Source organism: Echinops telfairi, unplaced genomic scaffold (assembly GCF_000313985.2).
Source record: "Echinops telfairi isolate 266 unplaced genomic scaffold, ASM31398v2 ScPeMD7_7421;HRSCAF=8459, whole genome shotgun sequence".
In the NCBI taxonomy this organism is placed as follows: Eukaryota; Metazoa; Chordata; class Mammalia; order Afrosoricida; family Tenrecidae; genus Echinops; species Echinops telfairi.
Genome location: NW_022111321.1, coordinates 12,225,261 through 12,239,715, shown reverse-complemented (window position 1 = coordinate 12,239,715; position 14,455 = coordinate 12,225,261). Strand labels below are relative to the sequence as shown.

Genomic DNA, 14,455 nt, shown 5'->3' with positions numbered 1-14,455 from the left:
AACGATGTACAAATGCGCTTTACACAATTGATGTGTGTATGGATTGGGATAACAGTTGTATGAGCCCCTAATAAAATGATAAAAAAAGAAGAAAAAAAAAAGTAAAGTATGTCTTGAGTAAGAATTTCACAAATTAGACTGTCTCTAAAGAAACTTTTATGCATAATAGCATACTTTCAATTGCTATAATGAAATACTTAAGACTATAAAAAGGAGATTACAAGAATGTACAATGATCTTTGAAATATTACCTATGAGGACTCACTGAAATTCCATCCATATGTGTATTGGTCAGAATAATGAATTACACTCCACACCTGCTCCCTTCAACTGTGGATGATGCCATTCAAGCAGCTTTCAAGGTTTGGAGTGATGAGACCCAGCTGAACTTCACTCGATTGTTCCGGGGAACTGCTGACATCATGATCTTTTTTGGAAGCAAAGGTAATAACGAAGAAAAGATTGCCCATCCTATATGATAACCCTTGTTACTTTTTCGACAGTGTTTTCCACAATTGTTTTATGGGTTGTTTCCCTTTTAGAGCATGGAGATTTCTTCCCATTTGATGGGCCTCTTGGACAGTTGGCTCACGCCTTTCCCCCGGGTGAGGGTCTTGGTGGTGACGTTCACTTTGATGATGATGAACGCTGGACAAATGATTCCACAGGTAAAGGGGAAGCTTCAATATGGAAGGAGAGAGCAGCGAGGGTGCTGTCATCATTGCATTTGAAGAGTGGTCAAAGTTACAGAAATACCCCACTGGGGAGAAAATTGCTTTGCAAACTTTAAATGCACAAGTGGTAAAAACATTTCCATCTCCTATCCCCAAACACCAACAGAAGCAACCAAAACGATTTTTTGAGGTCTTGAGTTAGCTGATGCCACAAGGATGGTGTGGCAATAATATAAGGTTTGTCTTGACTCAATTTGTTGTTGGTGGTGGTGTTTTGTTTTGGTTTGGGTTTTTTTTGCCTTTCCGATTAAAGAAAGTGGAGCCAAGCTTACCAATGGTTGAATATGTAAACTGTATGTAGAGTGGTGACAGTAATGGATAATGGTTCATGAAGAAAACATATTATACATTCAGATATAGTAATGTATAGTGAGTCATAAACAAAATATATTGTTATATATTTAGATATAAAATAATGCTCTATTTCATGTTTTACTGCTTTGTATTATATAACATTTTATCTAAATACAATAGATAGATAAGAGGTAGGCAACATGGATATGAGATGTCCATCCAAAATCTCACAACTTTTTTTTTTCATTTAAAAAAGAGCATTTCTATACCAGTCTGACCCCTGACGATTTCCTAACAATCAAAGGGCAAAACAGAAGTCAATCATGCAACCACCTTGGCTTCAATATACATCGATTGGGCACTATGCCAGGTTGGGATGATCCCCGACATTAACCACCCCACACCACTTGAGGAAGGTGTCCTTATCGGCTTTGGCTTTGTTCCTCATACCCAACAAGCAGTAAGGAAAAGGATAGCTAGTAAAGTCTAAAGCATCTGCATTATTACATCAGTTAGGTTTCGTATTTTGTGTGGCCTTTACCTAGGTCATCAACACTCTGTCTCTTTGTAGGCTGTAACCTGTTTGCTGTTGCTGCACATGAGTTTGGCCATGCTCTGGGCCTCCATCACTCTACAGACTCCAACGCTCTGATGTACCCCATCTATACCCACCCTGGCAAGAGAAAGAATATTCTCTCTGAGGATGATGTCAAAGGCATTCAGGCTCTCTATGGTTTGTGGAATTTTGGGTTTCTTCTCTCTGTCCTAGAAATCTTCATCTTCTAGACTGGCTGGTCTCAATCTAAGAATTGCCTTGCTAATCCCCTAAACCATTTGGCCCAATCTGTGTGTTGTGGATCTCCATCGCTACAAGAAGCAACCTGCCAACCTGCTAAATGACTTAGAACATCACTCGACTACTCTCTAGCCTTGTCCTGTATTGCTGTGATGCCATCAGTAGCAGATTTACTAGAAGCCCTGAGAAATCCTCTAAGAAAGAAAATTATTCACAATTCTTTAAACCTTTAACTCCCCAGATTATTTTACCACAAAAACTTCTTCCCTTCTTCCTCCATTACCCTTCTTCTTACTGTTGGTGAAGCACTTTTTATTATTATTTATAGAATCTGTGGGCTCGCATTTCCCAGTACTCGTCTCTCCTCCTAAGACAAATCAGTGTGAGGAGAATTCTCTCTGTGCATTTGTGGAAGCACGGCTGTGAGGGAGACAGGCTCTTTTAACCTTATCTCAAATGGCATATTTTATGATAGTGAACATTTCTGTGTACCTCTAGTTTAAGATTCTCCAGATATTTCCCCAACCACAAAAGCAAAGTCCCGAATTGTTTATTGTATGGGGTGGGGGTGGAGGGTGCACACCTCTCAAGGGAGAATCTCTGTTTGTTCTCTTCTTTGCCTCCAATTTCCCACCTTTGCCCCACAGTGACTGAACCTACCTAGAAGCCAGTTGAAAAATTGTTGTTATGGAATTTTGGCTGAGAGGAAGTAGAACAGCTCCATAAGGTTTTCTATGCTGTAATCTTTATGAGACTATATCACTGGTTATTTTCTCCAGCTGAGACTGGATAGTTACCACCAACTTTTCTGCCTAGCAATTAAACACTTAACCACTGCACCACCAGAGTTCCTTGTGGAAAAGTCCTGTAGCAGCAGAAAGCGTGTGTGTGTGTGTGTGTGTGTGTGTGTGTGTTGATATACATCAACTGTTCCTTAAAACTAACTCCAGCGATGTCTCCCCACCCCCAAACCTCAGGAACCCCAGGTAGTATTTGAGAGTAAGAATTAGGGGAGAGCTGATAGCACTGACAACTGTATAACCCCACTGAGGGAAGTGAACAACAGAATTGTATGTGAATTATATATTGGATGGCATAAGATATGGCAATAAATAAATAAATATGGGCTCCCTGGGGGTAGGGTGGGTGAGGGAGGGAGGATAAAGGGGAGCTGCTACCAAGGAGTTCAAGAGGAAAGAAAATGTTTTGAAGCCGATTGTGGTAGCAATTGTACAATACTGCCTGATGTAATTGAACTATGGAATGTATTGATACCTGAAAGAGCTCCCAATAAAATGATTAAAAAATAAATTAATTAAAAAAAATTAGGAATAAGCCATGAGGAGGCATGGTCTGACAGACTTTCCCCCTATTTTTTTCCTATGACTTTTAATTTAGAAATCAGAATTTATGCTAATGGTTATTCTGCTCATGAAAACAAATCAGAGACAAACTGAAGTGAATCATTAAGGAATTATGTCAGGTTATTATTTTCGTATTTTTAGGTCCAAGAAAGAGATCATTTGCTAGCCAAACACCAGAGAAATGTGATCCGCACTTCACAGCTGATGCCGTTACGCAGTTTCAAGGGGCAACCATCATCTTTAAGGACGCGTGAGCAACATTTTGGGTCTCGTATCTCCTTTAGGGGTTATACATTCTGGAAGGCATCTTTCCAGAATTGATCTTTTACAGTTTTCCCCACCGTTCTCTTCTTCCTCATTACAGTCCAACAATGAAACCCCTTCTTGTCTTTTAATGGGGTGTCCTCTAAGGCCTTTGTTCTTGCTGATCCTTTTGCCACAAGCTTTCTGCCCACAGATGTTTCTCGGACTGAGTTTTCTTGTCCTTCAGGTGTCAGCTTTCAGCACACCTCCTTAGAGAGGACATCGGCCCTTCGGTGCCAAATGTCCGTCTTCCCGCCTCTGACTCCAGTCACTCTAATCACATCGCTTTCTGACATCATCAATTTTGTTGTTGTTGTTGTCAGTGTCTACTTTCTTCTCCTTCTAGAATGTCAACATATGGTTCACGCTTTAGCCACCGTGCCTAAAACAGTGCCTGCCTGGCACCTTCATTAACATCTGTTGAGTGCTGGCTGCATGGGTCAGTGAATTAATGAGGTGTTTCCTGTGCTCCAGGCATTATGCTAAATGAATCATTATGTCATTTAATCTTCACCTAAACTCTCAGGTGGATACTATGATTTCCCCTATTTGTGTACTGAAAACTAAGTCCCCTTCTCCTCCCCTTGCTTCAGCAACAGTGGACTCCTTGCTGGATTTCTCAGATTCAGCTAATGCTGCACCCTGTCCACTGTGATTTTGTACTTGCTGCATTCACTGCCTAGGGCAGTGGTTCTCAACCTTCCTCATGTTGCGACCCTTTCATACAAGTCCTCATGTTGTGGTGACCCCCCAACCACAACATTATTTTCATTGCTATTTCACCACTGTAATTTTGCTACTGTTATTCAGGTGACCCCTGTGAAAGGGTCGTTCGAGGCCACCCCCCAAAGGGGTCATGGCCCACCAGTTGAGAACCACTGGAGAGTATTATTCCCCTAGACAGCTGCAAGGCTCTCGAGTCTTAACTCAAACTCTCCAGAGATACAGCCGCTGCCTGCCTCCCATCCTCGTGCCTTCTTCCTTGTCCTACGTCTGTCCTCCGGAAAAGGCTACTAGATTTCAGGTGCATGAACACCAGGATTTTTACATTCTTTCTTGTTGTTGAATCTCTCGGGCATAAAATAGAGCCAAACATATCCAATTAATTTTTAAAAAGTTAACCCACTGTCATCAAGTCAGTTCTGATTCATAGTAGCCAAACCTTTTCAAAAATGATTTGTGAAGTATGCACATCTTTATGTTATAACTCATTCAAACACTGCCAGCCTATCAGCAAAACACCCAGATACGTGCAATAATCATTAAAAACTTAATCAACTTAGACCTATTCTGAGTTTCATTCATATAAGAATTGTGCCTTTTCATACATTCTTTAATGGTTTTACTGGGATATCCGTCACACATCATACAATTCAATTGCTCAGTCATATTAAGAAGATTTATGCCATCACCCCCACTATCACTTTCAGAACATTTCTTCTCACACTCATTGTTGTCAGCTCCCCATTTCCTCCATCCTCCCCTGTGATGCCCCTAGGCAATTATCAATCCAATTATCAAAAGTAAATCTTTATGGGAAGAGACAGTCTCATCTCTGCTACAGAGGGGCTGGTGAGTTTGAACTGCTAACTTTGAAGTTAGCAGCCCAACACTTAACCCATCACCCTAATAGGGCTCCTTTTCAAGCATTTGATTGACTCTTAATTAAAAATTGGTTGGATCAATGAATTAACAAATGGTAACTCTGTTAAAAGATGGAGCTTGAACTTGAACTGGGATCCACCTGACCCAAGGCCCATGCACTGTGTGTTTGATGCTGTGTGTTCGTTCACTGTGCTGAACAGAGCCCATTCCGACGTGGGACTATTGGTGCCCTAGACCCCAGCAGACCACTCTGTTAGTGATAGATGCCATCCTTCCTTATAGCCTTTCTTATGCTGGTTTCAATAAACCCTATACATTTTTTCTCTGCTATATACTTCTAATGGGACTTTCTGATGATCTCTCATGATCTAATGATGCAATCTTGCTTTTTAAAACCTAGATTTTTCTGGTGTGACCATCCACAGTTTCCTGAAGCAAAGCCATTGCTTATCCATTCATTTTGGCCTGATCTTCCCAACCAGATAGATGCGGCTTACGAAGACCCCGTGGAAGCCCACATAGTCCTGTTCAGAGGTGAATGAGTTCCTTTACTTCCAGGAGAAAAAGGAGCACCTACGGGAAGTGGAGTGTTCCACCTGTGTTAGTCTGTGCCACTGACGATGGAAGACATCCAGCTCAAGCTATGTTTTGTATTGTAGTTGGGTTGTTTTCAACTCCTAACAACCCTAAAGCATAGAGTGGTACCTGCTCCCTAGGGTTTCTGAAGCTATGTGTCTTTATGGGAGCAGAAAACCTCATCTTTCTTCCCAGAAGTCCCTGGCAGGCTTGAACTGCTGGCCTGGTGGCTAGCAGTCCAATGCAAAATCCCTGACACCAATAGGGCTGCTTCTGTAATAGTTCAGGCGCTGGCAATCACACTTGGAATTCCATTCCTGGACAGGCAATTCTGTGGAGGCTGGTGGCTTGTCATTCTTTTAGGAATGACAAATATTCTCAAGAAGAACAGGATCAAATTCAATGATTTTCCGAATGGATTGGTATTGCAGGAAGAAAGAGAAGGCTCTCTGCGCAGGTGCAAATTCACAGTCTCAGTAACCCATGTCTCAGGTCACCATGAGTCAGAATTCACTGCCTGGTAAGGAGGGCAATTTGGCTCTAGGGAGGTTAAGATGAAAGTTCTTGTTACAATATGGCAAACACAGGAGGTTGTGTATGATGAAACACAACACCAAAGCATGGAGAGAAAGATGAAAATGAATCAAAAGATCTATAATCTTTTATTTCTCACCCTAGAACGTCAGCTTCACAGGGGCAGGGGTATCTGTCCTGTTGGGGTGATTGTTTCCGCCTCAGAACCAAGAGCAATGTCTGGCATTCAGAGAATGGAGACACGGGCAGGCTTCTGACGGCATTTCTCATGATTTAGTGTTTTTTACCATTAATAATAAGAGTCACTGAATTTTTCTCTTTATCTGCAGCCTCTCATAAAACCAAAACAACTAAACCCAGTCTATAGCTATGGTTTCTGAGACTGTAAATCGTGCTGAGAGCAGACAGCATCCTCTCTCTCCTGACGAGCTGCTGGTGGGTTTAATAATCGGCCTTTCAGTTAGCAGTCCAGCACCTCACCCCCGGCGCCACTAGAGCAGTATTGGTCTCCCTCTTTGACAGATGGAAAGAGGTGAAAATCAGAGAGATTAAAACCAACTGCTTAAAAACAAGCAAACAAAAAACCCCAAGAGTCTGAAGTCAGGGAGCGAGTCAATGGCAGATTCAGGGTTGTGCTGATGGATCTGCTCTCAAGGCCTTGCCATTCAGTACTTGCCATTCAGGACGTAGGGCTGGACCACGGGGGAGGTGAAAACACACATCGTATATTCTTTACTATCACGGGCTTTCTTTACAGTCCAGATGGTGTTTATTGCATTCCTACTCTTAGAAATGGCTTTGTTAATCCGTGATAAATTTTCTGCTGAGAACAAGGTCATCTTTTGACTCTTTGTTTTTACAAACAGGCAAAGACTTTTGGGTCCTACAAAGCCACATGGTGCTCCATGGATATCCCAAGGCAATTAGTGAGCTTGGGTTCCCCAAAGACACACACTGCATCGATGCTGCTGTCCACGACTCACACACCAGGATCACCACCTTTTTCACTGCAGACAAGTACTGGAGGTAGCCATTCGTCCCAGTAGCCAGACGAGGACGAAGGCTGGGTTGGCATTCATGGCTGTAGTGAATACTTTTCTATAATTTTCTGAAATTACCTAGCATACTGATGGGAACATTATAAATATTAACTAACATCCTTCATGCCTAGTAGCATTGCTAAGACATATTTTCTATCAATCTTGAGCTTATGTTTAATTTCCTGATAGATTCAATGAAGAAAGACAAACTATGGAAGATGGCTACCCCAAATCCATTACAGATGGTTTTTCTGGAATTGAAAATAAAGTGGATGCAGCATACCAACACCAAGGCAAGTTTTTCTGTAATATAACAAAAATATTTTAGATTGAATGCAGTTTAAATAAATCAGCTTAAATATAAATGTACACCCATGTGTGTGTGTGTGTGTATATATATATATATATACATATATATATGTGTGTGTGTGTGCACATACAAACACATATAGCTACACACACATATACGATATATGTGTATGTGTTTGCCGGTATGTGTGTTTGTAACAGGGTGCCCTGGTGGTACAGCAGTCAAGCACTTAGCTGCTAACTGGAAGTGCAGTGGTTCGAACCGACCCATTGCTTCAAAGGGAAGGATGTGATGGCTTCAGTAAATTCTATGGGACACTTCCATTCTGTCCTAAGAGGTCTCGATGAATCCGTATACACTCTACCCAATAGGTTTAATTATCTCAAGAATTTAGAAGAGTCATGGTAATTTAATATTTTGCTCTGTGCTTCCGCTTTCTAGACATTTTGCAAACATAATTGTTTTTTTGAATATTGCTTTAAAATTTGTATTGTGGTAGAAAACATATAACAAAGCATTTGCAACCTCAACTATTTTTATGGGTACAATTCAGTGGCGTTAGCTACATTCACCATAGTGTGCAACAGTCACCACAATCCCTTTTCAAATTTTGCATATTACATTAAATCAGAAATTTTGTTTTAAAAAATTTAAAGCAGTATCTAATTCAGTGAATTAGGCAATAAATGTGAGGGAATGCTTTTTAAAAAATAGACTTTCTACTTCACTGCTTAAATATCAGACTTTTAAAACACACGGAAATTGTTAAAACCACTAAGGCATATTCCCCCAGTTCTCCCGCTTGCTTTCCTTTCTGTTATTCACTGCCAAGCAGTCTCGGTTTTCCCCTTTTGAAAAGAGTTTGGGCATGGATGGGCTAGGAGGTGTGTTCCATTCTTGGCTGTTTTCTTCTACTCTGTACTTGGTTAAATCTGGCAGAGGTGAATAGTCACTAACCACTCTCCTTAACAAAACACAAGAAAAATGTTAATTCTTGTTTTATTAGGGGCTCATACAACTCTTATCACAATCCATACATACATCAATTGTGTAAAGCACATTTGTACCTTCACTACCCTCATCATTCTCAAAACATTTGCTCTCCACTTAAGCCCCTGGCATCAGGTCCTCAAAACAATTAAAAATATTTTTTAAAAAAAAGAAAAAGAAAAAAATGAGTAGCTGATACCAAGGGCACAAGTAGAAAGAAAATGTTTTGAGAATGATGATGGCAATAAATGTACAAATGTGCTTGACATACAATGGACATATGTATGGGTTGTGAGTTGTACAAGCCCCCAATAAAATGATTTTTTTTTAAATGTCAATTCTCTGGGGAACCCAGGGAATTAGGACTTGACTTTCTGATGTTTGATTTCAATAAGAACTCTAAAGAATTTTCTTTTTTATTTTCTCCCCTTTAAGGTTCTATTTACTTCTTCTGTGGAGAAACACTGTCTGAATACAGCATCTCTGAAGAGCGTGTGATTCAGATGTCCAAAGTAAATGACTTTCTAAATTGTTGACCTTGCCCTTTGAAGACACAGCAGATACAGCGCCGAATGAGTCTCTCCATGCTGTGTCAGACCTCTGTGTTACTCTGTGGTTCACTGTGTGTAATAGGTTAGGTGGAACACGTGGGCTGTATTCCATTGTGTAAATATGATTATATGTTTAAAGTTTAGTTCTCCACTTTTTTCAAAAACATTTTAGGCTGAATTTCATGGTGGTAAGGACCAGAAAGCAATCAAATTAGAACAAAGCAGCTGTTATGGAATCATTGCTACATACAAATGCACCAAGTCAAATCAGTTATCTTAAAATAAAAAGTAAAGATATTATTAAGTGTCACTGTTGGCATTGATGAGTGACAACATGATTCTGAAATGAGGGAACTGTTGGGTAAGCATTGGACTGCTAACATTAAGGTCAATGGTTCAAACCTACCAGCAGCAACGTGAGAAAAAGATGAAGGCTATCTTCTTTCCTGCAGAGTTACAGCCTTGGGAACACTAAATAGAGTTGCTATGAGTAGGAACTGACTGGCAGTGGGCTCTGGGTGGGTTTATCCTTAAACCAAAGAAGCCCTGGTGGTGCAGGGAGTTAAGCCTTGAGTTTCTAAGAGAAGGATTGGTGGTTAAAACCCATCAGCTGCTGCATTGGAGAACGATGAAGTAGTCTGCTTGCTTCAGGATTTACAACCTCCGAAACACGATGCAGCGGCCTGCCTCTGTCCTGTAGGGTTACTGGAAGTCAGAATCCATTCATTCACAGTGGGTTTTGCTGAAGCCCAAAAGGCCAGCTCTTGAGGTTCTTTGACTGACAAGATTCAATAATTCCAAGTCAATTCAAATGCCAATTGTTTGTGTTATTCTGAATCTGGAAACACCCTGTGCTTTGTTCAATGACTATTAGTGGACAGTGTTGGATCTCTCTATTGGATGATGTCTGGAACAAAGAACTCAATGATGGCATATGTTTGAAAAATCCCCACATTGCTTATGTCTGAATCAGCAGTCGATACAGTTCAGTCTGCTCAGTCGACAGGTTTTCAAATGTCTTGGTTTGTTTGCTTAGCCCATGGGTTTTCAAATGCCTTTTGTAGACTTGTTGGAACAATTTGTAAATACTTCTTTGTGTGAAAAGTGGTATTGGAAACCACAAACCACTTCACCAGTGGTAATCAGGAGGCCTGGCTTTCATTTTAACAATTGACCTGAGATAAGAACTTGTGTTGACAAGCACTTTGCCAACATATTACAATGCGATGACATACATCTTGATCATCACCTTAAATCACGCTCCATGAGCAAGAGCCTGTAGACAGGCAGTCAGATTATTTTCTTAAGAAATCAATGTCTATTTTAATCTTCAAAGAAACTTTGATGTATTCCTACTATGGAAATGCCAGCATGTAAGATCGCATATTCTGATTAACCTTCTTTTGCTTTTTTAATTAAGAAATAGTTTTCTGTTCTTCAATGGAATGAGAAATAAATAAAATACTAATGCTCTTTGATAGCTAACATTTTCTTAAAGCTGAAAAACAGTGGCATCGATTTATAATAATGTCTCTGTAATTTTTTTTATTTTTAGAGGAACCCTGGTGGTAGAATGGTTACACATTGGGCTGTGACCCTCAAGGTCAAAACCACTAGCCACTCAGTAGAAGGACAGGCTTTCGAATCCTCTGCAGACTTAAAGGCTCTGAAACTCACAGGGGCAGTTTACTCGGTCCCCAAAGGGTTGCTATGAGTCATCACCTATTTGATGGCAGTGGGTTTGGTTTGGGGATTTTTTCTTTAATCATTTTATTGGGGCTCGTACAACTCTTATCACAATCCATCTATCCATCCATCCATTGTGTCAAGCACATTTGTACATTTGTTGCCAACATCATTCTCAAAGCATTTGCATTCGACTTGAACCCTTGGTAGCAGCTCCTCATTTTCCGCCTCCCTCCCCACCCTCCCTCATGAACCCTTGATAATTTATAAATTATTATTGTCATGTCTTACACATCTCCCTTCACCCACTTTTCTGTTGTACATCCCCAAGGGAGGAGGTTATATGTAGATCCTTGTAATCGGTTCCCCCTTTCTACCTTACCTTCGCTCCACCCTCCCGGTATCACCACTCTCACCACTGGTCCTGAAGGATTCATCTGTCTTGGATTCCCTGTGTTTCCAGTTCCTATCTGTACCAGTGTACATCCTCTGGTCTAGCCAGATTTGTAAGGTAGAATTAGGATCATGATAGTGGGTTGGGAAGAAGCATTTAGGAACTAGAGGAAAGTTGTATGTCTCATTGTTGCTACACTGCATGCTGACCGGCTCGTTTCCTCCCCGAGACCCTTCTGTAAGGGGATGTCCAGTTGCCTACAGATGGACTTTGGGTCCCACTCCGCACTCCCCCTAATTCACAATGATATAACATTTTGTTCTTTGATGTCTGATACCTGATCCCTTCAACACCTCGTGATCACAGAGGCTGGTGTGCTTTTTCCATGTGGGCTTTGTTGCTTCTGAACTAGATGGCTACTTGTTTATCTTTAAGCCTTTAAGACCCCCGATGCTTTATCTTTCGATAGCCGGGCACCATCAGCTTTCTTCACCACATGTGCTTATGTACCTGCTTTGTCTTCAGTGATTGTGTCAGGAAGGTGAGCATCATGGAATGCCAGTTTAATAGAACAAAGAGTTCTTGCATTGAAGGAGTACTTGAGTGGAGGCCCAGTGTCTATCTGCTACCTTAATACTAAGCCTATAAATATATGCACATAGATCTATTTCCCCATCATATATATAAATAAATATATTTACATATGTACATGCCTGTATTTAGACCTCTATAAATGCTCTTTGCCTCCTAGTTCTTTCCTCCACAGCAAAGGGAGCAGAGCAAGGAAGTCCTGAGGGAGTACCAAAAACAGGGGCCCTCTTGGGGCCAGGGTGTGGCACCCAATCAGACTCGACTAGAAAACACTCCTAAAGATCAACAAACAGACCTTGAATTATTTACAGGCTTTTCTTTTTTTGTCATTGTTTTTGTTGTTGTTGTTTTGTTTTCTTTTGTTGCTTTGTTTTGCTCTGTCTTGTTTTTGTGCATATTAGTATCTCTGCAGGTCTATCTGGATAAGATAGGCTGGATAAACAATCTGGAGGAGAAAACAACAGGACCGACGAAGGTTCTGGGGGACATGGGAGAGGGGGTGGTAGGGGAAAGGAAGTGGGTGTTAACAAATTCAGGGACAAGGGAACAACAAGAGATCCAAAATCAGTGGTGAGGAGGGTGTAAGAGGCCTGGTATGGCTGGATCAAGGGCAATGTAACCAAGAGGAATTACTGAAACCCAAATGAAGGCTAAGCATGATAGTGGGACAAGAGGAATGTAAAAGGAAATAGAGGAAAGAACTAAGAGGCAAAGGGCATTTATAGAGGTCTTAGGATTTTTAAATGATTTTGGGGGGATGGGTGGGAGAGAAGTTAATGTTTATAAATTTCCTAAGAAAAAGGCTCCGATTTGATTCTTTGTTTCATCTTTACACTGACTAGCATAATGATTTGTGATCAATGAGTAGCCATTGATTTGAAATTTTTATAGGCTTATTTTCTTCTAAAGTGGTAATATTTCTACAAAGATATAAAAATCTATTAAGTTAGTCAATTTGATTCATTTTTCCCTTTCAAACACTGAATAAAATAATACATGTTTCTAAGCTTCTTCAAAGATTTCTTACCTAATGAGACTTAGGAAGAAAGACTGGGCTTTCTACTCCTATAAAGAGTTCAACAGTCTTGGAAACCCCCACGGGTTATTCTGCCTTGTCCTTTAGGGTCCCGGTAAGTGAGTGAAGGAGATTTAAAATAATTATGAAAGTTTTTCGGTCAAAAGAAATGCTTTTTAGTGACCACATTTCCCATATGCTTAGTTCCTGAATCAAACTTTGGAATACATTTTCACCCAATCACAAAGTTAAATGTTACTGCACATGGATGAGGCTTAAAATGTTGTCTTGTATTGCTGATTCTAATCTTTAACTCATAGGAAACAATATCTTTTTTTTTTTTATTGGGAATTGGGTGAAGGTTTATAGAACACGTCAGTTTTCTGTTCAATAATTCATATACATTGTATTTCATCTCATTGCTAAGTGATGGAATATCACCTTGGTAGGATTCACCTGCGTGTCATTGATAACGGAATACCTGGTGACTGCCTTCCTGCTGAGTATAAAATGAGCCCTCTGAGAAGCAGGAGAGGGGATCTTAGGACCAGTGAATCCCATCCTTCAGATCTGGCATCTGGTTCTTGGACATGATTTCACCTCCACAGCCTTGGGCATAAGGAAGATCCTCCAGATGGATCTCTGAATATTGATGTGGGACTTACCAGCATTGTCACCATATGAGCCATTTTCCTTTGTGTGAGGAGTACTGTGTGGCCATTGTAGCGAATGGCATATAAGAGAGTATGCAAAGGAGCGCAGGTGGTGGTGGGTGGCGGACAGCAGTCTGGAAATGGGGCCATCAGGGAGATATGCAACCTCCACCTTCTTGGGACCAGTTTTGTGTGGCTTTTCCTGAAGGACATTGTTGCTCCACCAGGACACCCCCACAGGTGTAGGAATGAGGCAGCACATTTTTGATAATAAAAAACCAATCTGATGATGGCATAGGATAGTGGTTAAAAACATGTCTTTCATCAACTGCCCTGGGTTCAAGTCTAAATTCTACCATTAATTAATTGGAGAGCTTTGAGCAAGTTATTAATTTCTCGGGGCCCGATCATTTGTCTATCCCATGGGTCGGCAAACTTTTGAAACGGAAGTGCCCATTGTGTCCTTAGTAGCAATTTAAAAATTATTCGAGAGCCATAAATATATTTTCACAAACAAATGGGATCACCATTTCCTGAATGATATCCGTTAGGCATTTCCAATTTTATGGCACAGCCACGTGCACTTACCGAAAGAGCAATGCCTGGCTGGTGAGCCTCAGTGTGCTGACCAAATCTGCATAAGGGAAAGCAAGTCTTGTGCTAGCATCTGATTCATAAGGCTACTTACAAGAATTAAATAATACTTTGAAGCCCAGTATACTGTAATCTTCCGATGTGTGTTAGCCATTATACTTATATCACTACAGAATTCTTCTACCTTTGTAGATGGCCTATGGGAGCTAGGAGGGGTCAAAAACTTCATGAGGAGGCTTCAAAAAGTTATGGACAAATGGAATTAACAGACAAAGGACATTTTCCATTAACTTTTTGAAGGACCCTTTTTGGAAGGTTAAGGCAGGGCTTTTAAATTCCAATTTCAGGATTCAGTGCTATGGATGTGCTGCTGCACCACAGAGAAGCCTAGCTTGGTTCTAATCCAATTCCACGGCTCTAGGATA

General features: G+C 40.7%; 1 protein-coding gene across 1 annotated transcript in view; it reads left to right on the top strand.

Moving 5' to 3' along the window:
* Positions 1–9,082, top strand: part of LOC101654942 (collagenase 3-like) — a 20,967-nt gene extending 11,885 nt beyond the window's left edge. Inside the window, exons 3-10 of the mRNA XM_045297735.1 lie at positions 296–444; positions 543–668; positions 1,600–1,761; positions 3,330–3,438; positions 5,497–5,630; positions 7,073–7,232; positions 7,436–7,539; positions 8,982–9,082. Coding sequence (XP_045153670.1) covers positions 296–444; positions 543–668; positions 1,600–1,761; positions 3,330–3,438; positions 5,497–5,630; positions 7,073–7,232; positions 7,436–7,539; positions 8,982–9,082 — 1,045 coding nt within the window. The remainder of the gene's footprint in view (positions 1–295; positions 445–542; positions 669–1,599; positions 1,762–3,329; positions 3,439–5,496; positions 5,631–7,072; positions 7,233–7,435; positions 7,540–8,981) is intronic.
* Positions 9,083–14,455: the final 5,373 nt, after the last annotated feature.